Source organism: Pseudophryne corroboree, chromosome 2 (assembly GCF_028390025.1).
Source record: "Pseudophryne corroboree isolate aPseCor3 chromosome 2, aPseCor3.hap2, whole genome shotgun sequence".
Taxonomy (NCBI): Eukaryota; Metazoa; Chordata; class Amphibia; order Anura; family Myobatrachidae; genus Pseudophryne; species Pseudophryne corroboree.
Window position 1 is genome coordinate 785,535,807 of NC_086445.1, and position 24,194 is coordinate 785,560,000.

Sequence of the window (24,194 nt, forward strand, 5' to 3'; positions counted from 1 at the left end):
GAATTTAGAATCGCACGATAGAGGGTATCGGATGGTGAATAATTTGCCCGTGTGCGGATGTCTGAAGTTGTCGCCCTGAGTTAGGTAGCTACATGTAGTGCACCCACTACAGCGGTAGCATCCCTGTTTCTTACTCAAGAAATGTGCTTTGGGCCTCTCAAACTCAGAGATGTCGGTCTTAACTACATAATCTCTAATGCTTTTGTTTCTAGTATGACTAACCAACAGTTTAGAGTTGTACACATCACCTAGATCTTTGTCTGTGGCTACAATGGGCCAGAGTTGTCTCACTCTCCTAGTTAGATGCTTACTGCTGGAGTTATATTGAGTGACCCATGGGAGCCTGCCATCCATCATTTTCTTATTAACGCTACTAGATCTGAACAATTGTTCACGTGTTAAGGAAAGAGCTTTAGATCTAGCTTTTTGCAGCTCGCACATCGGGTAGCCCCGGTCAAGGAACTTTTTAGTCATCTTGGTCAATTCTTCGTCCCTAACTCCCAGATCACTGTTTATACGACACACTCGTAAGTACTGTGAGTATGGAAGACTTGCAATGGTAGATCTGGGGTGGAAACTGTCATACTTAAGCAGATTGTTTCTATCTGTTGGCTTAACGTATAGTGATGTACTAATTATTCCTGCTTGTAAAGAAATTTTGACATCTAGAACATTAATGGTACTAGTGTCAATGTTGGCTGTAAATTTTACTGGGCTGGCAGAGTGATTATGTGCTTCTAGAATGTTTTGGAGATGTACCTGCGTCCCTGTCCAAAAAATAAGGACATCATCTATATATCTAAGATATAAGCCTAAATGGCAAGTTATCTGATTGTCTTGAAGAAACAGATCTTTCTCTACCTCCCACATAAAAGCGTTTGCAAATGCTGGGGCTACTGCTGACCCCATAGCGCATCCTGTGCGTTGTATATAGTATTTTTTGTCATAAAGAAAGAAATTATGAGTAAGTGTGTATTCCAATAACTCAAGAAAAAATTCAATTTGAGGGCCTTTGTATAGCGGATTGTTAGTAATCAACCGCCTGACTGCTGCCAGTCCTGATGCGTGTGGTATACAGGTATACAAACTAGTTACATCTATTGATGCCAAAATAGTATGCGGGGGAAGTACCCCCAATGTCTCTAACTTCCTCAGAAGCATTGAGGTGTCTTTAAGATGTGTACTAGTTTGCTGAATACATGGTTGTAAAAACGTGTCACATAGGACTGCCAAAGGTTCACAGAGAGATCCCCTTGCCGATATAATGGGCCTACCTGGGGGATTATGCAGATCCTTATGTAATTTGGGTATACTGTAAAAAATGGGTACTATTGGGTGTTCTCTGTATAGTGTTTTAGATAATGGTAAGGAAATAATGCCATTACTGACAGCCCTGGATAGCAATAAATCAAGCTCACGTTTAAATACAACAGTAGGGTCTGACCGTAGGCAACTGTAGGTATTCTGATCTGATAACAATCTTTCACATTCCTTTTTATAATCAACTGTATCTAGTACCACTATACCTCCCCCTTTATCAGCGTTCCTGACAATAATATCCCTCCTTTTACCCAGGGACTTAAGAGCTGTAAACTCCTCTTTAGACATATTAGGGCAGGGCTTCTTACATGTTTCTTTGTCCATCAGTCTGTGGAACGTCTTAATCGAAGGATTCACTGAATTGGGCTCAAATGTTGATTTACTGAGTCTACTCACCTGGGCCGGGATGTCAGATGCAAATGAGGCCCCTTGTTCAGGTGGTGTCTTGTGAAAATGTTCTTTTAATTTAAGAGAACGTGTTAATTTGAATGTCTCTATCTTCCACTGCATTGGATTAAGCGAATTGGTTGGTACATATCCCAACCCTTTGCTTAACACTTTGCGCTCAATCGGAGACAGATCTTTAGCAGAGAGGTTGAATATTAATTGCGTCCCCTCCTCTGCGGTTTGGAATTTGCTCTGGGCCCTCTCCTTCCTCCGCGTCTGTCCCCCTCTCCTCGTGAGCGTGGACCTCTTCCTGCGACCACCGCCCTGGTTCGTACCCCTAAAGGGACATCATCTATTTGTTGAGTGTGTCCTTGGGTGACCTCCTCCACTTCACTTGCTGAGGTACTCGAGTAAGTGGGACGCTGCTCATGGCGCTTGATGTAGTGCGACCGCCCCGGGGCTTGTCTCACGGTGCTGTTATATAACCAGGAATAAACTCTATGTTGCGCATAGTCCTGTTGCACCCGTGTCAGTTTCTGCTTTTTAAATTTAATTAAATTGGTTTTGTACTGTTCAAGTTCTATCTCCAACTTACTCAGCCATTCAGGGGGCGAGGCTGTTGAAATACCATGTTCTGTAGTAAATGTCTCGATCTTCTGTTTAGTGCTATTCATTTCTCGTGCTGACTCCTCAATGACAAGCAACAGGAGATCCATGGAGCACTTATTCAGCACGGAGATCCATTTTCTACAGAATGTCACATCGTATCTGCCTATAGTGGGCATATTGTGAATGCGAAATCCTCGCGGGATTTGTTTGGCCCTGAAATAGTCCGATAAGGTCATTCCATGGTACTGATAATCAATCTCACGTTTGCGATTGTCTAAAGAGGAGTTTACAGCTCTTAAGTCCCTGGGTAAAAGGAGGGATATTATTATCAGGAACGCTGATAAAGGGGGAGGTATAGTGGTACTAGATACAGTTGATTATAAAAAGGAATGTGAAAGATTGTTATCAGATCAGAATACCTACAGTTGCCTACGGTCAGACCCTACTGTTGTATTTAAACGTGAGCTTGATTTATTGCTATCCAGGGCTGTCAGTAATGGCATTATTTCCTTACCATTATCTAAAACACTATACAGAGAACACCCAATAGTACCCATTTTTCTCTAACGTCCTAAGTGGATGCTGGGGACTCCGTCAGGACCATGGGGAATAGCGGCTCCGCAGGAGACAGGGCACAAAAGTAAAAGCTTTAGGATCAGGTGGTGTGCACTGGCTCCTCCCCCTATGACCCTCCTCCAAGCCTCAGTTAGATTTTTGTGCCCGGCCGAGAAGGGTGCAATCTAGGTGGCTCTCCTAAAGAGCTGCTTAGAGTAAAAGTTTGTTAGGTTTTTTATTTTCAGTGAGTCCTGCTGGCAACAGGCTCACTGCTACGAGGGACTTAGGGGAGAGAAGTGAACTCACCTGCGTGCAGGATGGATTGGCTTCTTAGGCTACTGGACACCATTAGCTCCAGAGGGAGTCGGAACACAGGTCTCACCCTGGGGTTCGTCCCGGAGCCGCGCCGCCGACCCCCTTGCAGATGCCGAAAAGTGAAGAGGTCCAGAAACGGCGGCAGAAGACTCTTCAGTCTTCATAAGGTAGCGCACAGCACTGCAGCTGTGCGCCATTGTTGTCAGCACACTTCATAGCAGCGGTCACTGAGGGTGCAGGGCGCTGGGGGGGGGCGCCCTGGGCAGCAATGATAGTACCTTATTCTGGCTAAAAATACATCACATATAGCCCCTGGGGGCTATATGGATGTATTTAACCCCTGCCAGGTCTCAGAAAAACGGGATAAGAAGCCTGCCGAAAAGGGGGCGGGGCCTATTCTCAGCACACAGCGCCATTTTCCCTCACAGAAATGCTGGTGGGAAGGCTCCCAGGCTCTCCCCTGCACTGCACTACAGAAACAGGGTTAAAACAGAGAGGAGGGGCACTTATTTGGCGATATGTATATATATATATTAAAATGCTATAAGGGAAAAACACTTATATAAAGGTTGTCCCTGTATAATTATAGCGTTTTGGTGTGTGCTGGCAAACTCTCCCTCTGTCTCCCCAAAGGGCTAGTGGGGTCCTGTCCTCTATCAGAGCATTCCCTGTGTGTGTGCTGTGTGTCGGTACGTGTGTGTCGACATGTATGAGGACGATGTTGGTGAGGAGGCGGAGCAATTGCCTGAAATGGTGATGTCACTCTCTAGGGAGTCGACACCGGAATGGATGGCTTATTTAAGGAATTACGTGATAATGTCAACACGCTGCAAGGTCGGTTGACGACATGAGACGGCCGGCAAACAAATTAGTACCTGTCCAGGCGTCTCAAACACCGTCAGGGGCTGTAAAACGCTCATTTACCTCAGTCGGTCGACACAGACACGGACACTGACTCCAGTGTCGACGGTGAAGAAGCAAACGTATTTTCCTTTAGGGCCACACGTTACATGTTAAGGGCAATGAAGGAGGTGTTACATATTTCTGATACTACAAGTACCACAAGAAGGGTATTATGTGAGGTGTGAAAAAACTACCTGTAGTTTTTCCTGAATCAGATAAATTAAATGAAGTGTGTGATGATGCGTGGGTTTCCCCCGATAGAAAATTATTGGCGGTATACCCTTTCCCGCCAGAAGTTAGGGCGCGTTGGGAAACACCCTTTAGGGTGGATAAGGCGCTCACACGCTTATCAAAACAAGTGGCGGTACCGTCTCCAGATAGGGGCCTCATTTGCATCTGACATCCCGGCCCAGGTGAGTAGACTCAGTAAATCAACATTTGAGCCCAATTCAGTGAATCCTTCGATTAAGACGTTCCACAGACTGATGGACAAAGAAACATGTAAGAAGCCCTGCCCTAATATGTCTAAAGAGGAGTTTACAGCTCTTAAGTCCCTGGGTAAAAGGAGGGATATTATTATCAGGAACGCTGATAAAGGGGGAGGTATAGTGGTACTAGATACAGTTGATTATAAAAAGGAATGTGAAAGATTGTTATCAGATCAGAATACCTACAGTTGCCTACGGTCAGACCCTACTGTTGTATTTAAACGTGAGCTTGATTTATTGCTATCCAGGGCTGTCAGTAATGGCATTATTTCCTTACCATTATCTAAAACACTATACAGAGAACACCCAATAGTACCCATTTTTCTCTAACGTCCTAAGTGGATGCTGGGGACTCCGTCAGGACCATGGGGAATAGCGGCTCCGCAGGAGACAGGGCACAAAAGTAAAAGCTTTAGGATCAGGTGGTGTGCACTGGCTCCTCCCCCTATGACCCTCCTCCAAGCCTCAGTTAGATTTTTGTGCCCGGCCGAGAAGGGTGCAATCTAGGTGGCTCTCCTAAAGAGCTGCTTAGAGTAAAAGTTTGTTAGGTTTTTTATTTTCAGTGAGTCCTGCTGGCAACAGGCTCACTGCTACGAGGGACTTAGGGGAGAGAAGTGAACTCACCTGCGTGCAGGATGGATTGGCTTCTTAGGCTACTGGACACCATTAGCTCCAGAGGGAGTCGGAACACAGGTCTCACCCTGGGGTTCGTCCCGGAGCCGCGCCGCCGACCCCCTTGCAGATGCCGAAAAGTGAAGAGGTCCAGAAACGGCGGCAGAAGACTCTTCAGTCTTCATAAGGTAGCGCACAGCACTGCAGCTGTGCGCCATTGTTGTCAGCACACTTCATAGCAGCGGTCACTGAGGGTGCAGGGCGCTGGGGGGGGGCGCCCTGGGCAGCAATGATAGTACCTTATTCTGGCTAAAAATACATCACATATAGCCCCTGGGGGCTATATGGATGTATTTAACCCCTGCCAGGTCTCAGAAAAACGGGATAAGAAGCCCGCCGAAAAGGGGGCGGGGCCTATTCTCAGCACACAGCGCCATTTTCCCTCACAGAAATGCTGGTGGGAAGGCTCCCAGGCTCTCCCCTGCACTGCACTACAGAAACAGGGTTAAAACAGAGAGGGGGGGCACTTATTTGGCGATATGTATATATATATTAAAATGCTATAAGGGAAAAACACTTATATAAAGGTTGTCCCTGTATAATTATAGCGTTTTGGTGTGTGCTGGCAAACTCTCCCTCTGTCTCCCCAAAGGGCTAGTGGGGTCCTGTCCTCTATCAGAGCATTCCCTGTGTGTGTGCTGTGTGTCGGTACGTGTGTGTCGACATGTATGAGGACGATGTTGGTGAGGAGGCGGAGCAATTGCCTGAAATGGTGATGTCACTCTCTAGGGAGTCGACACCGGAATGGATGGCTTATTTAAGGAATTACGTGATAATGTCAACACGCTGCAAGGTCGGTTGACGACATGAGACGGCCGGCAAACAAATTAGTACCTGTCCAGGCGTCTCAAACACCGTCAGGGGCTGTAAAACGCTCATTTACCTCAGTCGGTCGACACAGACACAGACACGGACACTGACTCCAGTGTCGACGGTGAAGAAGCAAACGTATTTTCCTTTAGGGCCACACGTTACATGTTAAGGGCAATGAAGGAGGTGTTACATATTTCTGATACTACAAGTACCACAAGAAGGGTATTATGTGAGGTGTGAAAAAACTACCTGTAGTTTTTCCTGAATCAGATAAATTAAATGAAGTGTGTGATGATGCGTGGGTTTCCCCCGATAGAAAATTATTGGCGGTATACCCTTTCCCGCCAGAAGTTAGGGCGCGTTGGGAAACACCCTTTAGGGTGGATAAGGCGCTCACACGCTTATCAAAACAAGTGGCGGTACCGTCTCCAGATAGGGCCGCCCTCAAGGAGCCAGCTGAGAGGCTGGAAAATATCCTAAAAAGGTATATACACACATACTGGTGTTATACTGCGACCAGCGATCGCCTCAGCCTGGATGTGCAGCGCTGGGGTGGCTTGGTCGGATTCCCTGACTGAAAATATTGATACCCTTGACAGGGACAGTATTTTATTGACTGTAGAGCATTTAAAGGATGCATTTCTATATATGCGAGATGCACAGAGGGATATTTGCACTCTGGCATCAAGAGTAAGTGCGATGTCCATATCTGCCAGAAGATGTTTATGGACACGACAGTGGTCAGGTGATGCAGATTCCAAACGGCACATGGAAGTATTGCCGTATAAAGGGGAGGAGTTATTTGGGGTCGGTCCATCGGACCTGGTGGCCTCGGCAACAGCTGGAAAATCCACCTTTTTTACCCCAAATCACATCTCAGCAGAAAAAGACACCGTCTTTTCAGCCTCAGTCCTTTCGTCCCCATAAGGGCAAGCGGGCAAAAGGCCAGTCATATCTGCCCAGGGATAGAGGAAAGGGAAGAAGACTGCAGCAGGCAGCCCATTCCCAGGAACAGAAGCCCTCCACAGCTTCTGCCAAGTCCTCAGCATGACGCTGGGGCCGTACAAGCGGACTCAAGTGCGGTGGGGGGTCGTCTCAAGAGTTTCAGCGCGTAGTGGGCTCACTCGCAAGTGGACCCCTGGATCCTACAAGTAGTATCCCAGGGGTACAGACTGGAAATTCGAGACGTCTCCCCCTCGCAGGCTCCTGATGTCTGCTTTACCAACGTCTTCCTCCGACATGGAGGCAGTATTGGAAACAATTCACAAGCTGTATTCCCAGCAGGTGATAATCAAAGTACCCCTCCTACAACAAGGAAAGGGGTATTATTCCACACTATATTGTGGTACTGAAGCCAGACGGCTCGGTGAGACCTATTCTAAATGGGAAATCTTTGAACACTTACATACAAAGGTTCAAATCAAGATGGAGTCACTCAGAGCAGTGATAGCGAACCAGGAAGAAGGGGACTATATGGTTTCCCTGGACATCAAGGATGCTTACCTCCATGTCCCAAATTGCCCTTCTCACCAAGGGTACCTCAGGTTCGTGGTACGGAACTGTCACTATCAGTTTCAGACGCTGCCGGTTGGATTGTCCACGGCACCCCGGGTCTTTACCAAAGTAATGGCCAAAATGATGATTCTTCTTCAAAGAAAAGGCGTCTTAATTATCCCTTACTTGGACGATCTCCTGATAAGGGCAAGGTCCAGAGAACAGTTGGAGGTCGGAGTAGCACTATCTCAAGTAGTTCTACGACAGCACGGGTGGATTCTAAATATCCAAAATCACAGCCGTTTCCGACGACACGTCTGCTGTTCCTAGGGATGGTTCTGGACACAGTCCAGAAAAAGGTGTTTCTCCCGGAGGAGAAAGCCAGGGAGTTATCCGAGCTAGTCAGGAACCTCCTAAAACCAGGAAAAGTGTCAGTGCATCATTGCACAAGAGTCCTGGGAAAAATGGTGGCTTATTACGAAGCGATTCCATTCGGCAGATTCCACGCAAGAACTTTTCAGTGGGATCTGCTGGACAAATGGTCCGGATCGCATTTTCAGATGCATCAGCGGATAACCCTATCTCCAAGGACAAGGGTGTCTCTCCTGTGGTGGTTACAGAGTGCTCATCTTCTAGAGGGCCGCAGATTCGGCATTCAGGATTGGATGCTGGTGACCACGGAGGCCAGCCTGAGAGGCTGGGGAGCAGTCACACAGGGAAAAAATTTCCAGGGAGTGTGATCAAGTCTGGAGATTTTTCTCCACATAAATATACTGGAGCTAAGGGCAATTTACAATGCTCTAAGCTTAGCAAGACCTCTGCTTCAAGGTCAGCCGGTATTGATCCAGTGGGACAACATCACGGCAGTCGCCCACGTAAACAGACAGGGCGGTACAAGAAGCAGGAGGGCAATGGCAGAAACTGCAAGGATTTTTCGCTGGGCGGAAAATCATGTGATAGCACTGTCAGCAGTGTTCATTCCGGGAGTGGACAACTGGGAAGCAGACTTCCTCAGCAGGCACAACCTCCACCCGGGAGAGTGGGGACTTCATCGGGAAGTCTTCCACATGATTGTGAACCGTTGGAAAAGACCAAAGGTGGACATGATGGCGTCCCGCCTGAACAAAAAACTGGACAAGTATTGCGCCAGGTCAAAAGACCCTCAGGCAATAGCTGTGGACGTTTCTGGTAACACCGTGGGTGTACCAGTCGGTGTATGTCTTCCCTCCTCTGCTTCTCATACCCAAGGTATTGAGAATTATAAGACGTAGAGGAGTAAGAACTATACTCGTGGCTCCTGATTGGCCAAGAATGACTTGGTACCCGGAACTTCAAGAGATGCTCACAGAGGACTCATGGCCTCTGCCGCTAAGAAGGGACTTGCTTCAGCAAGTACCATGTCTGTTCCAAGACTTACCGCGGCTGCGTTTGACGGCATGGCGGTTGAACGCCGGATCCTAAGGGAAAAAGGCATTCCGGAAGAGGTCATTCCTACCCTGGTCAAAGCCAGGAAGGAGGTGACCGCACAACATTATCACCACATGTGGCGAAAATATGTTGCGTGGTGTGAGGCCAGGAAGGCCCCATGAAGAAATTTCAACTCGGTCGTTTCCTGCATTTCCTGCAAACAGGATTGTCTATGGGCCTCAAATTGGGGTCCATTAAGGTTCAAATTTCGGCCCTGTCGATTTTCTTCCAGAAAGAATTGGCTTCAGTTCCTGAAGTCCAGAAGTTTGTCAAGGGAGTACTGCATATACAATCCCCTTTTGTGCCTCCAGTGGCACTGTGGGATCTCAACGTAGTTCTGGGATTCCTAAAATCACATTGGTTTAAACCGCTCAAATCTGTGGATTTGAAATATCTCACAGGGAAAGTGACCATGCTGTTGGCCCTGGCCTCGGCCAGGCGAGTGTCAGAATTGGCGGCGTTTGTCTCAAAAAAGCCCATATCTGATTGTCCATTCGGACAGGGCAGAGCTGCGGACTCATCCCCAGTTTCTCCCTAAGGTGGTGTCAGTGTTTCACCTGAACCAGCTTATTGTGGTACCTGCGGCTACTAGGGACTTGGAGGACTCCAAGTTGCTAGATGTTGTCAGGGCCCTGAAAATATAGTTTCCAGGACGGCTGGAGTCAGGAAAACTGACTTGCTGTTATCCTGTATGCACCCAACAAACTGGGTGCTCTTGCTTCTAAGCAGACGATTGCTAGTTGGATGTGTAGTACAATTCAGCTTGCACTTTCTGTGGCAGGCCTGCCACAGCCAAAATATGTAAATGCCCATTCCACAAGGAAGGTGGGCTCATCTTGGGCGGCTGCCCGAGGGGTCTCGGCTTTACAACTTTGCCGAGCTGATACTTGGTCAGGGGCACACCCTGACTGAGGAGGACCTGGAGTTCTCTCATTCGGTGCTGCAGAGTCATCCGCACTCTCCCGCCCGTTTGGGAGCTTTGGTATAATCCCCATGGTCCTGACGGAGTTCCCAGCATCCACTTAGGACGTTAGAGAAAATAAGAATTTACTTACCGATAATTCTATTTCTCGTAGTCCGTAGTGGATGCTGGGCGCCCATCCCAAGTGCGGATTGTCTGCAATATTTGTACATAGTTATTGTTACAAAAATCGGGTTATTATTGTTGTGAGCCATCTTTTCAGAGGCTCCGCTGTTATCATGCTGTTAACTGGGTTCAGATCACAGGTTGTACAGTGTGATTGGTGTGGCTGGTATGAGTCTTACCCGGGATTCAAAATCCTTCCTTATTGTGTACGCTCGTCCGGGCACAGTATCCTAACTGAGGCTTGGAGGAGGGTCATAGGGGGAGGAGCCAGTGCACACCACCTGATCCTAAAGCTTTTACTTTTGTGCCCTGTCTCCTGCGGAGCCGCTATTCCCCATGGTCCTGACGGAGTCCCCAGCATCCACTACGGACTACGAGAAACAGAATTCTTATTTTTACAGTATACCCAAATTACATAAGGATCCGCATAATCCCCCAGGTAGGCCCATTATATCTGCAAGGGGATCTCTCTGTGAACCTTTGGCAGTCCTATGTGACACGTTTTTACAACCATGTATTCAGCAAACTAGTACACATCTTAAAGACACCTCAATGCTTCTGAGGAAGTTAGAGACATTGGGGGTACTTCCCCCGCATACTATTTTGGCATCAATAGATGTAACTAGTTTGTATACCTGTATACCACACGCATCAGGACTGGCAGCAGTCAGGCGGTTGATTACTAACAATCCGCTATACAAAGGCCCTCAAATTGAATTTTTTCTGGAGTTATTGGAATACACACTTACTCATAATTTCTTTCTTTATGACAAAAAATACTATATACAACGCACAGGATGCGCTATGGGGTCAGCAGTAGCCCCAGCATTTGCAAACGCTTTTATGTGGGAGGTAGAGAAAGATCTGTTTCTTCAAGACAATCAGATAACTTGCCATTTAGGCTTATATCTTAGATATATAGATGATGTCCTTATTTTTTGGACAGGGACGCAGGTACATCTCCAAAACATTCTAGAAGCACATAATCACTCTGCCAGCCCAGTAAAATTTACAGCCAACATTGACACTAGTACCATTATTGTTCTAGATGTCAAAATTTCTTTACAAGCAGGAATAATTAGTACATCACTATACGTTAAGCCAACAGATAGAAACAATCTGCTTAAGTATGACAGTTTCCACCCCAGATCTACCATTGCAAGTCTTCCATACTCACAGTACTTACGAGTGTGTCGTATAAACAGTGATCTGGGAGTTAGGGGCGAAGAATTGACCAAGATGACTAAAAAGTTCCTTGACCGGGGCTACCCGATGTGCGAGCTGCAAAAAGCTAGATCTAAAGCTCTTTCCTTAACACGTGAACAATTGTTCAGATCTAGTAGCGTTAATAAGAAAATGATGGATGGCAGGCTCCCATGGGTCACTCAATATAACTCCAGCAGTAAGCATCTAACTAGGAGAGTGAGACAACTCTGGCCCATTGTAGCCACAGACAAAGATCTAGGTGATGTGTACAACTCTAAACTGTTGGTTAGTCATACTAGAAACAAAAGCATTAGAGATTATGTAGTTAAGACCGACATCTCTGAGTTTGAGAGGCCCAAAGCACATTTCTTGAGTAAGAAACAGGGATGCTACCGCTGTAGTGGGTGCACTACATGTAGCTACCTAACTCAGGGCGACAACTTCAGACATCCGCACACGGGCAAATTATTCACCATCCGATACCCTCTATCGTGCGATTCTAAATTCGTGATTTATCTCTTGACATGCCCCTGTGGGTTGGCCTGTGTAGGTAAAACGGATTGTGCCTTTAAAACTCGTATGGCTCAGCATAGGTATGCCATACGAGAAGCTATTAAAAAAGGTGATAGCGAACAACCAGTAGCTAGGCATTTTGCAAGGGCTAAACACAGCATGGCTACTCTTAGGTATAAGATCATTGACCATGCCCCCAAGTCCCTACGGGGTGGAGATAGATCTAAAAGATTACTGCAACTGGAATCCAGATGGATCTATAAATTAAACACCATCCACCCGAAGGGACTTAATGAGTCCCTATATCTGCGTTGTTTTCTATAAGATGTTCCTCAATGCAGTAGCTAGTCTGAGACAGTTATAGCCAGCAGCAGAGTTATCATACGAGATAGCTCAGATCTAGTGTGCAGCATCTCATATGTTTAATGTTTAATATCTAATAATTATTATTTAATATTTAATATATTATATGTAATCATAAATTAAACTTAATGGTTAGCCATATATCAATAGAGGTTTCCCTACAGGGATATTGATATCAACATTGATAATATATAACTTGTGATCTATTAAGAGGGAAGTGGCTACACATTTTGTCTACCTCTCCACTTGTTTTTCGATTATACTGATCTTTTAACACAATTTTAATGTATAACATTCTGTAACTAGCACGTTTGCCGTTTAGCACGTTTATTGTATGTAAGATTGTTTATTTATTTTTTTGCACGATGCACTTTATTTGAACAGGCTACAGAAATCATTGTTTTATATCCCACTTTGATTTGGTTGACGTGCTTCCCCTTCTTGTATACTGATTGTTTACATGTAACCATGGTAACCTTGTCCACAGTAACAGCACGCGAGCTGGGCGGATCGGCGCAGCGTCATATCCGGAGGGACCGGGGAGATGCGGCCGGAAACCGGGCAGCGGCATCTGGACTGGCGGGAGGTGATACTCCACACCAAGGTACTTAAGCACTATTTGTTTGTATTGTCATTTATCCTGACGACGGGGCTGCGACCCCGAAACGTAGAATTGATGTTGACAATAAAGTCTCTACACTTTTTTCACTGAATTCAAGTCTCCGAGTGCCGCCCGTTCCGACTGAGTGTATCACTGGCTGAGAAGCCGAGAGGGAAGGCACCGCGAGCAGTGAGTTATTTATACAAGGACTATAGAGTGCCGGGTCATTTCGCTTTATATATATATATATATATACATATATATATATATATATATGGCAAATACCACTGACTCATCACAAAATCTCCTGAACCATAGGGCTGGACTACCTTGGCAGTGGCAGTTGCAGAGCAGTTTATTATTCAAATAGGTGAGCCACACCCAGAGATGGACTGCTCTGCCACTGGCAAGGAAGTCCAGGAACAGAGCATTGTGTCCTTCCACCTCTGCGACTTTGTATCTCCAGCATTATGCATTCTTTATAGCCCTAGCTGGGTGGGCTGTCTTAACACTCCTGTGTAAGGGGGAAATTCCCAATAATCATCTCACCCCTTTTAACCCCTCTTTGGGTAGAATTTTAGTGGGTGTCTACGTCACAAAAGCAAGCTACTGGCTAAATGTCAAGTTCCTAGTCCTTATGGTTCAGGAGATTTTGTGATGAGTCAGTGGTATTATATATATATATATATATATATATATATATATCTAGCAAAAGAATGTGAAGAGGGGGCGCTTCATAGTGTAAAATCGTTTTATTCAAAAAGAACTCTCAGACAACAACAGTACGTTAATTAGATTTCAAGACTCGTACCGCAAATCAACCAGGGTGGGCTGGTTACCACATGATATAATCAATTACAACTCCCGGCATACCCCGAACCTCGTCTCGTAGGTCACTGGACTCCTGCCTTCCACGTCTAACCGCTAATCAGCGGTGGTCGCGGGTCGGATCACTGGACCACTTGCTTCGGGACGGATGCAGCCGTATATACTCAAGTATAAGTCGACCCGAATATAAGCCAAGGCACCTAATTTTACCACAAAAACCTGGGAAAACTTAGACTCCAGTATAAGCCTGGGGTGGGAAATGCAGCTCTACCCGTACACAGACCTCATAGTGCCAGATATGCCCCACTGTGCCAGATATGCCCCACTGTGCCAGATATGCCCCACTGTGCCAGCTATGCCCCACAGTGCCAGCTATGCCCCACAGTGCCAGCTATGCCCCAGATGTGCCCCACAGTGCCAGATGTGCCCCACAGTGCCAGATGTGCCCCACAGTGCCAGATATGCCCCACAGTGCTAGATACTTACCCTCTGTCGCTCCCGCGCTGTCTTCTGAAGGAGGGACACGGAGAGCGCAGCGCGCGGCTCTCCTGTGTCCCTCCTACGTCTCCGCGGCAGCGGCGTGTGTTAAATGAAGTGCCGGTTCGTGCACTTCCTTTAACACACACGCCGCTGCCGCCGGAGATGCAGGGGGGACACAGGAGAGCCGCGCGCTGTGCTCTCCGTGTCCCTCCTAACGCTGACTCGAGTATAAGCCGAGGTGGCTTTTTCAGCACAAGAAAAAGTGCTGAAAAAGTCGGCTTATACTAGAGTATATACGGTGTATGTGTGTGTGTGTGTATGTATATATATATATATATATATATATATATATATATATATGCAACAAAATGGACTCCGGCACTTGGATATGTCCCTTGCACGGGACTGTCTTGCTCAGGTGCCCTCCTCCGTGGACAGCGTCCACCTTACATATAGACAGTGAAAAACGAGGCGGCACTCAGAGGCTTCAGAAAAGCAGCAAACTTTGTATTAGTGCAGATCAGCGCTAATACAAAGTTTGCTGCTTTTCTGAAGCCTCTGAGTGCCGCCTCGTTTTTCACTGTCTATATATATATATATATATATATATATATATATATATATATATATATATATATATACTGCTCAAAAAATAAAGGGAACGCTGAAATAACACATCCTAGATCTGAATTAATGAAATATTCTTATTAAATACTTTGTTCTTTACATAGTTGAATGTGCTGACAACAAAATCACACAAAAATTATCAATGGAAATCAAATTTATTAACCCATGGAGGTCTGGATTTGGAGTCACACTCAAAATTAAAGTGGAAAAACACACAACAGGCTGATCCAACATTGATGTAATGTCCTTAAAACAAGTCAAAATGAGGCTCAGTAGTGTGTGTGGCCTCCACGTGCCTGTATGACCTCCCTACAACGCCTGGGCATGCTTCTGATGAGGTGGCGGATGCTCCTGAGGGATCTCCTCCCAGACCTGGACTAAAGCATCCGCCAACTCCTGGACAGTCTGTGATGCAACGTGGCGTTGGTGGATGGAGTGAGACATGATGTCCCAGATGTGCTCAATTGGATTCAGGTCTGGGGAACGGGCGGGCCAGTCCATAGCATCAATGCCTTCGTCTTGCAGGAACTGCTGACACACTCCAGCCACATGAGGTCTAGCATTGTCTTGCATTAGGAGGAACCCAGGGCCAACCACACCAGCATATGGTCTCACAAGGGGTCTGATGATCTCATCTCGGTACCTAATGGCAGTCAGGCTACCTCTGGCAAGCACATGGAGAGCTGTGCGGCCCCCCCAAAGAAATGCCACCCCACACCATTATTGACCCACTGCCAAACTGGTCATGCTGGAGGATGTTGCAGGCAGCAGAACGTTCTCCTTGGCGTCTCCAGACTCTGTCACGTCTGTCACATGTGCTCAGTGAAAACCTGCTTTCATCTGTGAAGAGCATAGAGCACCAGTGGCGAATTTGCCAATCTTGGTGTTCTCTGGCAAATGCTAAACGTCCTGCATGATATTGGGCTGTAAGCACAACCCCCACCTGTGGACGTCAGGCCCTCATACCACCCTCATGGAGTCTGTTTCTGATCGTTTGAGTAGACACATGCACATTTGTGGCTTGCTGGAGGTCATTTTGCAGGGCTCTGGCAGTGCTCCTCCTGTTCTTCCTTGCACAAAGGCGGAGGTAGCGGTCCTGCTGCTGGGTTGTTGCCCTCCTACGGCCTCCTCCACGTCTCCTGATGTACTGACCTGAGCAGTGTGTGTGTGTGTGTGTGTGTGTGTGTATATATATATATATATATATATATATATATATATACATATATATTTTTTTATATTTTTTTTTTATTTTTTGCTAAACTTCATCCTGAATGTAGGCTACAGATTTGGGCAACTGTATTTAAGAAAGACATACTGTAACTTGAGAGGTTCATTCACAGGCTGCCTTACTAGTAGTAAGAATAATGGGTTTAATTATAATTAAAGACTTGACAAACTGGGAAGATCTTTGGTCAAAAAATTAGTTCCTTATAGATATTTCCCAGCTTATTATAGTGGACATTGGGGGTAATTCCGAGTTGATCGCAGCATCAAATTTGTTAGAAGTTGTGTAAAACCATGTGCGCTACAGGTGTGGCAGATATAACATGTGCAGAGAGATAGATTTGGGTGGATTGTTTTGTTTCTGTGCAGGGTAAATACTGGCTGCTTTAGTTCTACACTGCAATTTAGATTTCAGTTTGAACACACCCCACCCACATCTAACTCTCTCTGCACATGTTATATCTGCCCTCACTGCAGTGCAAATGGTTTTGCCCAACTGCTAACAAATTTGATGCTGCGATCAACTCGGAATTACCCCCATTTTTCCTAATTTGTTATAGGAGATCTGTTTGTTAGTTCATTATGGAAGACTTTTGTGGTGCAGACTTTTACCTCTGTAAGTGTGTGTATGCGTAAGCTAACATACAGTATGCATGCTGGCACTTACGGTCCCAATGTGTCCTACAATCTACATTACCTTACAACCTGAAACAGGGTTAATTCTATGAGCCCAGCATTTTATTTGGAGTAGCTGGTTGGAATCAAGCCCGTGACCCCAGTACTGTGAAGTAGAAATGTTAACTACTGTGCCACTATGCTGCCCATATGTTCTTGTTTAATAAGATATGACATTTTCAAACCACCTGAAAATAAAACACTGTTTACAATTACATTTTGATTATGTCTTATAGAGAAGTATATTGTCTTAAAGGAGGTCATTTTTGATAGAACTGTTTTGGTGCCTGTCTGCTCCCTCACAGCCTCCACAAGCTAGTAGGCTGCCTCAGTGTGCAGAGCGGTGCGCTGTGTAAAATGTACATGTCTCATCGAATTCTGTCTTCCTAGCACGAAGCTTCCTCTTCTATAAAACCTTTTCTTGGTTTAGTCTCATTGTTTCCTTAGTTATGGGAACATTGGAACATTGTGTGACACTTTTTAGTACATTGCTGTGAATGCCATTGGAAATGTGCTTCTCCGACAAAGTGCAATATGGCTGTGCAGATCAGTTCTATTAGAAATAATAATGGAAAACCTCAGCCAGCCAACTCTAGTTTGGTACAAATTATATATTTTTTATAGCTTGAAAATGCCTTAGAACAGCAAGATATTGCCCTAAAGATGCGCCTTCCATTACCACATTCTCATTCCAGTAATTTCCGCACATTTATGAAAACTGGATACTCCTACTCTGTACCTTTTGCTTTCTCAATCCTCATCTCTACCTGTGCAAAGTTATTCCCTGCAAACACTGCTTTCTTCTCCCGAAAACCCATGTGAATTGGACATCTAGTTGAGCAAATGTGTGTGTGTGTGTGTGTGTGTGTGTGTGTGTGTGTGTGTGTGTGGCAGGTCCAAAGCATATTTGGCACTGCGCAGCAGATGCTTTGTTAGTCAGCACCACAGAATACACACTATCTTCTAAGCATAGATTAATTTGCTCAGCAGAATAGTGTCCCAGGATTCATTTTAATATGTTTGTAACTATGCTCTACTGTAAATCATACCTTTTTATATGCTCCCTTCCAACACTTGGGGCACTTCAATTTAGCACTGAAGAAGTGCCAGTTTTACTTTCATTGGTTCTGCAACTCAGACTGGTTTGTCCCTTTTATTGCTTGGCCGCCCAGGACGAGGCAGATGGTGGTGAATATTCTAACAAAGAACATGCCATCAGATAAAGATCTACTTGTGGCCAGGAGCTTTCTTATGAACGTCTTGAGAAGTTCCATGAGGTATAGTATTGATGTTCAATGCATCGTCCTTGTTATGTGATGATGTGTGCTTGGTAGAAACCTCATAGTGCCCTTTTGTGTCCTTATTGTGCTTTTGTCGTAATGTAGTTCTAGTGGTCTTGGTGTGGTAGCTTTTGGACAGTTACATACATTTCTTATACTAGCGTTATCTATTGCGCTGCTGTAGGCCAATTCTGAATGCTGACACTACCAGTACATCACTAACCACTAACAGCACTTGGTACTTCAAATGAAAGAAAAAAATCTGCTAATAATAATCCCAAATTTATATCCAGAAGTTTTTTGAGCTCGTTGGACCTAAGTATATTTGTAGTAATGCTGTTGTCTTAGGGAAAGTGTATAACTAGACACTGCTGACAGACTAATATAGCAAGATCAAGACTGCCACAGCTTGTATTCTTCTAGGCATCATGTTACGGTCCAGTATCTTGACTTCTGTCATGCTTAGAATTTATATATATATATATAGTAGATAACAAAGCAGGCGGCACTCCAAGTCTGTTGAACATTCAAGTGTATTTCACACACAAAACATGATCCGACGTTTCGGGGTCCAAGCGCCCCTTTGTCAAGGTGAACATCATTGTTCATCTTGACAAAGGGGCGCTTGGACCCCGAAACGTCGGATCATGTTTTGTGTGTGAAATACACTTGAATGTTCAACAGACTTGGAGTGCCGCCTGCTTTGTTATCTACTATCCAGTCTCATTTGGGATGGCACCCAAGCACTAAGTCCAGGAGGGGGAGTGCCGGTCCTTGCAGTTTCCCTATATATATATATATATATATATATATATATATATATATATATATATATATATATTGTAACTTAGCTATCATTCTTTTTTAGATTCAGTTATTTCAGATTTTAGGTTTCTTGGACCCTTGATTAATTTTTCCCTGTGCAAGACACTGTTGTAACAGTAATCACAATTTCAGCATCAAATGCTTAACTGATTGGCTGCTGTGCACGGATTCACACGTTACAACATAACAACAATGGCAGCTGACATGTATTAAGGCGGAGATGACACAAGCCAATGCTTGCACCCTTCAAGAGGGTATTAGTATCTCATGTAAGCTGCATGAATTAGTCTGTATCACTGCTAATATGTTATATGTCTACAGCAGCATTAAATAAAACTGTCCACCCATGGCAACTTTGTCAGGAAACATGGCCATTTTAGACCAATTTGTTAGATAATCACTTTTGTACATGAGTCTAAAATATTCTGGACAGAAAATAGTAATCTTACAATAAGGATGGGGAGGTCAGAGGAGAGAAAGTGGCAAAGCCAAGCAGAGACATTATCAAGTAATTGGGAGGCTGGACCATGAGGACGATAGATAATGATGACAATGTGGAAGTGCATAGGATGGAAGAGGTTGTCGGAGTGTATGTCAAAGGTAGACAAGGAGAGAGGCAAGTTCAGAGGGCATGACCCAGAATGTCAAACAACTAAATAAGAAAGTAAAATTAAATTCTTATTGCCACAAATTACAATAGTGTATTGTGTATGGATGCTTTGATATGCATAAAATGCAATGGGCATGAATAAAGTTCCTGTTAAATTATTTGCAAGCCCATTGGGAGAATAAATCAAATTTGTGGTAGTGTTGATTTTTGAATTGTGACGCTTTCAGAAAAGTATATTACCCCTTTCACACCGAGCCTCAGACCCAGGATATTGGCGATGTAATCTGGGTCCTGGCTTGGTATGATGTCATCCCCAAGTGCTGGCAAAGAGATGACCTATTTGACAGGCTGTCATTTGAACTGCCATTTGACAGGCTGTGTACAAAGAATTATAGGCGTTGATTGGTTAGTATGTTATTCTCCACTTTCTCTCTTTCTAAGGTTTGATACATCTACCCCTTAAAGCGGTGCAATATTATAATAAGATATTCACATTCTAATGTCAGTGATGAATCTAATGTAATGTGCTTCCTTGACTTTTTTTTTTTTTATTAAAGAGCACGTTACCGAAAAAGCCATTTTGTGAACCAATATTCATAAGGATACCACTTACAAATCTATTAGGAAGCGGTGACTCAAGGGTCATGTTCCTGCCTCGGAAATATTGGTTATGAAGTGCCGCAGTGATGTAGAAGGTTCCTAGTGACTAAGGGGTCTATTTACTAAGCCTTGAATGGAGATAAAGTCGCTGGAGATAAAGGCCCTCATTCCGAGTTGTTCGCTCGCAAGCTGCTTTTAGCAGCATTGCACACGCTAAGCCGCCGCCTACTGGGAGTGAATCTTAGCTTATCAAAATTGCGAACGAAAGATTCGCAATATTGCGAAAAGACTTCTCTGTGCAGTTTCTGAGTAGCTCGAGACTTACTCTGCCAGTGCGATCAGTTCAGTGCTTGTCGTTCCTGGTTTGACGTCACAAACACACCCAGCGTTCGCCCAGACACTCCTCCGTTTCTCCAGCCACTCCCGCGTTTTTCCCAGAAGCGGTAGCGTTTTTTCACACACTCCCATAAAACGACCAGTTTCCGCCCAGAAACACCCACTTCCTGTCAATCATACTCCGATCTCCAGAACGAAGAAAAAACCTCGTAATGCCGTGAGTAAAATACCAATCTTCATAGCAAATTTACTTGGCGCAGTCGCAGTGCGAACATTGCGCATGCGCAATTAGCGGAAAATCGCTGCGATGCGAAAAAAATTACCGCGCGAACAACTCGGAATGACCACCACAGTACCAGCCAATCAGCTCCTAACTGCCATGCCACTGGCTGTGTATGGAAAAATTACATTTAGGAGCCGATTGGCTGATACATTATATCCAGCGACTTTATCTCCATCCAAGGCTTAGTAAATAGACCCCTTAGTCCTTGAATATTGCTGCCTTCTGCAAAATCGGTGCCTCTGATGTGAGTAGGCAGATGATGCTGTTATAGCCTGTAGCTGGATTCAGTGATTTGTGATGTTTATGAACAGTCAGCTCTTAGAGGCAAGGAGCAGATGTTGACGCCTCGCTCTACCAACTTGCTGCATGTTAAAGACAGCGGCAAGATAGTATGACAATATTTTTTTACATAGACCCTATAATACATATAGCTTACGTTACTCATTATTCATTAGCATGTCAAGTTTAACTAAAGTATAGTTAAAATAACAAGGACGTAATGACAAAGCACAGACAAATATGACAGATTTAATGCCATATAATATACTATGCATAACTGGTTACTTGTAGTTACTGACTGTATGTATAAAAATTTAAAAAATGTTGTCAACTGCAGACCTCATGGGGAAAGTAAACCTTTCTAAAGACCTGCTGAATTTCTTGAATGTCAGACCCAAGGTAGAAACCTATTGGTAACAGGATTCACTTACTGTAGGGGATTTCCTCTGAATTTTTAATTTTCATGCAGATATCCTATTAACAATATTTTAAAGGGGCTAACTTTCAAATTTTATTAGCCTTCACCTATTTTTTTTATTTTAACCTTCTTTGTGTCTGTTTTCTATTTACTGTAATGTAATCTGATTTTTCAGGAAAAATGATATTGCTTATAGACCTCATTCCTGGCACTCAACAAAATTTATTGAAAATCCGATGGAGACTTTGACTGCACAACTATCAAATTCAAATTTGAACCCTTCCTGGGACCCTAGAAACCATTCCAGGTAATATCTATTGATAATCTCCAAATACATTACATGTTAATCTATTATATTTCTCTTACGTCCTAGAGGATGCTGGGGTCCATATTAGTACCATGGGGACTCTTGGTGGCTTTCCCCTTCCCAGAGGAAGATAGGAGTCCCCACCGATAGTCGAAGCCTCTGTCTACAGGCTGTCCAAACAGGTGGTATTACTGGTCCCGGGATCTACCACGTTAAAGGACCCGGCAGATCGCAAGGTGGATGCTGCGCTAAAATCCATTTACATGGCTTCAGGGGCTATAATGCGGCCTACTATAGCCTGTGCTTGGATTGCTAAAGCTATTGCCAGGTAGTCAATCACTCTGCAGGAGGAATCGACTACGCTGGACAAAGGTGACGTTGATTTATTTTTACGTAATATTCAAGATTCTGCAGGGTTCCTGGTGGATTCCATGAAGGACCTGGGTTCCATGGCTGCGGGGATCTCCTCCATGTCCGTCTCGGCTCGCAGGGGTCTCTGGCTGCGCAACTGGTCTGCGGACGCAGAATCCAGAAAGTATGTGGAGGGCCTCCCATATAAAGGTCAGGCTCTCTTTGGGGAGGCGCTGGATGCGTGGATTGCCACGGCTACTGCGGGTAAGTCACCTTTTCTCCCCTCAGCTGCACCGGCTACGAAGAAGCCTTTTTCATCTACCACGTCACAGTCCTTTCAGCCCGCGAGGCCTAGAAAGAATAAGCCTTCGAACACTTTCTTCAGAGGTGGTCGTGCTAAAGGAAAGAAGCCTGCTCCCACAGGTTCCCAGACCCAGAAGCCCGCTTCTGATACCCCTAAGTTCTCTGCATGACGGTGGACAGCTAGGCCTGGAGGAAGGTCAGGTGGGTGCAGGACTCCGACAGTTCAGCCACGTCTGGGTGTCGTCGGGTCTGGACCCCTGGGTCCTGGATATAGTGTCCAGAGGGTACAGACTGGAGTTTCAAGATCACCCGCCTCACCGTTTCTTCAAGTTAGGCTTGCCAGCCCTGCCGGCAGACAGGACAATTCTTCTGGAGGCCATCAGAAAATTGGTGGTGTCAGAAGTCATTGTTCCGGTCCCACTTCAGCAGTGGAACAAGGGTTATTATTCGAACCTTTTTGTGGTACCAAAACCGGATGGTTCGGTACGGCCTATTCTAAACTTAAAATCTTTGAACCCTTATCTCAAGGAGATCAAATTCAAGATGGAATCTCTGAGAGCTGTCATCTCAGGACTGTCGGAGGGTGAATTCCTGGTGTCTCTGGACATCAAGGATGCTTACCTCCACATTCCTATTTGGGCGCCGCATCAAGCATATCTCAGGTTTGCGCTGATGAACGATCACTATTAGTTCCAGGCGCTGCCGTTTGGCCTCTCCACAGCACCGATGATCTTCACCTTGGTGATGGCAGAGATGATGGTTCTCCTCCGCTAACAGAGGGTGAACATAATTCCATATCTGGACGATCTCCTGATCAAGGCGTCGTCCAGGGAGAGGTTGTTGCGGTCCATCGCGCTCACGACACAGCTGCTCAGGAGGCACGGTTGGATATTAAACCTTCCAAAGTCTCATCTGGAGCCGACAAGGTGGCTGTCTTTCCTGGGAATGATCCTCAACACGGAAGTGCAGAGGGTATTTCTCCCTGTGGAGAAAGCGTTGGTGATTTAAGCAATGGTCCGGGATGTTCTAAAGCCTACCCGGGTATCTGTTCATCAATGCATACGACTTCTGGGGAAGATGGTTGCCGCCTACGAGGCTCTGCAGTATGGCAGGTTTCATGCTCGACCTTTTCAGTTGGACCTATTGGACCAGTGGTCGGGCTCTCACCTACACATGCACAAGAGGATACGCCTGTCTCCGAAAGCCAGGATTTCACTCCTCTGGTGGCTGCAACTTCCGCACCTTCTGAGAGGGAGAAGGTTCGGAATTCAAGACTGGATCTTTTTAACCACAGATGCAAGTCTAAGAGGTTGGGAAGCAGTCGCTCGGGGGGGATGGTCGGATCAAGAGTCACTTCTCCCAATAAACATCCTGGAACTCAGGGCCATATACAACGCCCTTCTACAGGATCTGGCTGTTCAGGTGCAGTCGGACAACTTGACCACAGTGGCCTACATAAACCGACAAGGCGGAACGAAGAGCAGGGCTGCCATGTCAGAGTTGTCAAAAATCCTTATCTGGGCAGAAAGGCACACGGTGGCGATGTCGGCAATCTTCATTCCGGGTGTAGACAACTGGGAAGCAGACTTCCTCAGCAGACACGATCTCCATCCAGGGGAGTGGGGCCTCCATCCGGAGGTGTTCAAGGAGGTAACCGGTTGGTGGGGGGTTCCTCACATAGACATGATGGCCTCACGCCTCAACAAGAAGCTACAGAGGTACTGTTCCAGGTCAAGAGACCCACAGGCAGTGGCGGTGGACACACTGGTAACACCGTGGGTGTTCAAGTCAGTGTATGTGTTCCCTCCACTTCCTCTGATTATCAAGGGTTCTTCAGATCGTGAGAAGAACAAAGGTCCTGGCAATCCTCATTACTCCGGACTGGCTAAGAAGGGCTCGGTACGCGGATCTGCTGGATCTTCTGCTGGAAGATCCACGGCCTTAACCTCTTCGGGAGGATCTGCTTCTGCAG

The 24,194-nt window shown here is 45.5% G+C and overlaps 1 protein-coding gene across 3 annotated transcripts in view; it reads left to right on the top strand.

The window, feature by feature from the left end:
* Positions 1–24,194, top strand: part of SHROOM2 (shroom family member 2) — a 505,814-nt gene that overhangs the window by 291,307 nt on the left and 190,313 nt on the right. For 2 of the 3 annotated variants that reach the window (XM_063955520.1, XM_063955521.1), the window contains exon 3: positions 21,437–21,568. In XM_063955520.1, coding sequence (XP_063811590.1) covers positions 21,437–21,568 — 132 coding nt within the window. Of the gene's footprint in view, positions 1–17,813; positions 17,908–21,436; positions 21,569–24,194 lie in introns of those variants that run through there. The other variant, XM_063955522.1, reaches the window with a different exon arrangement.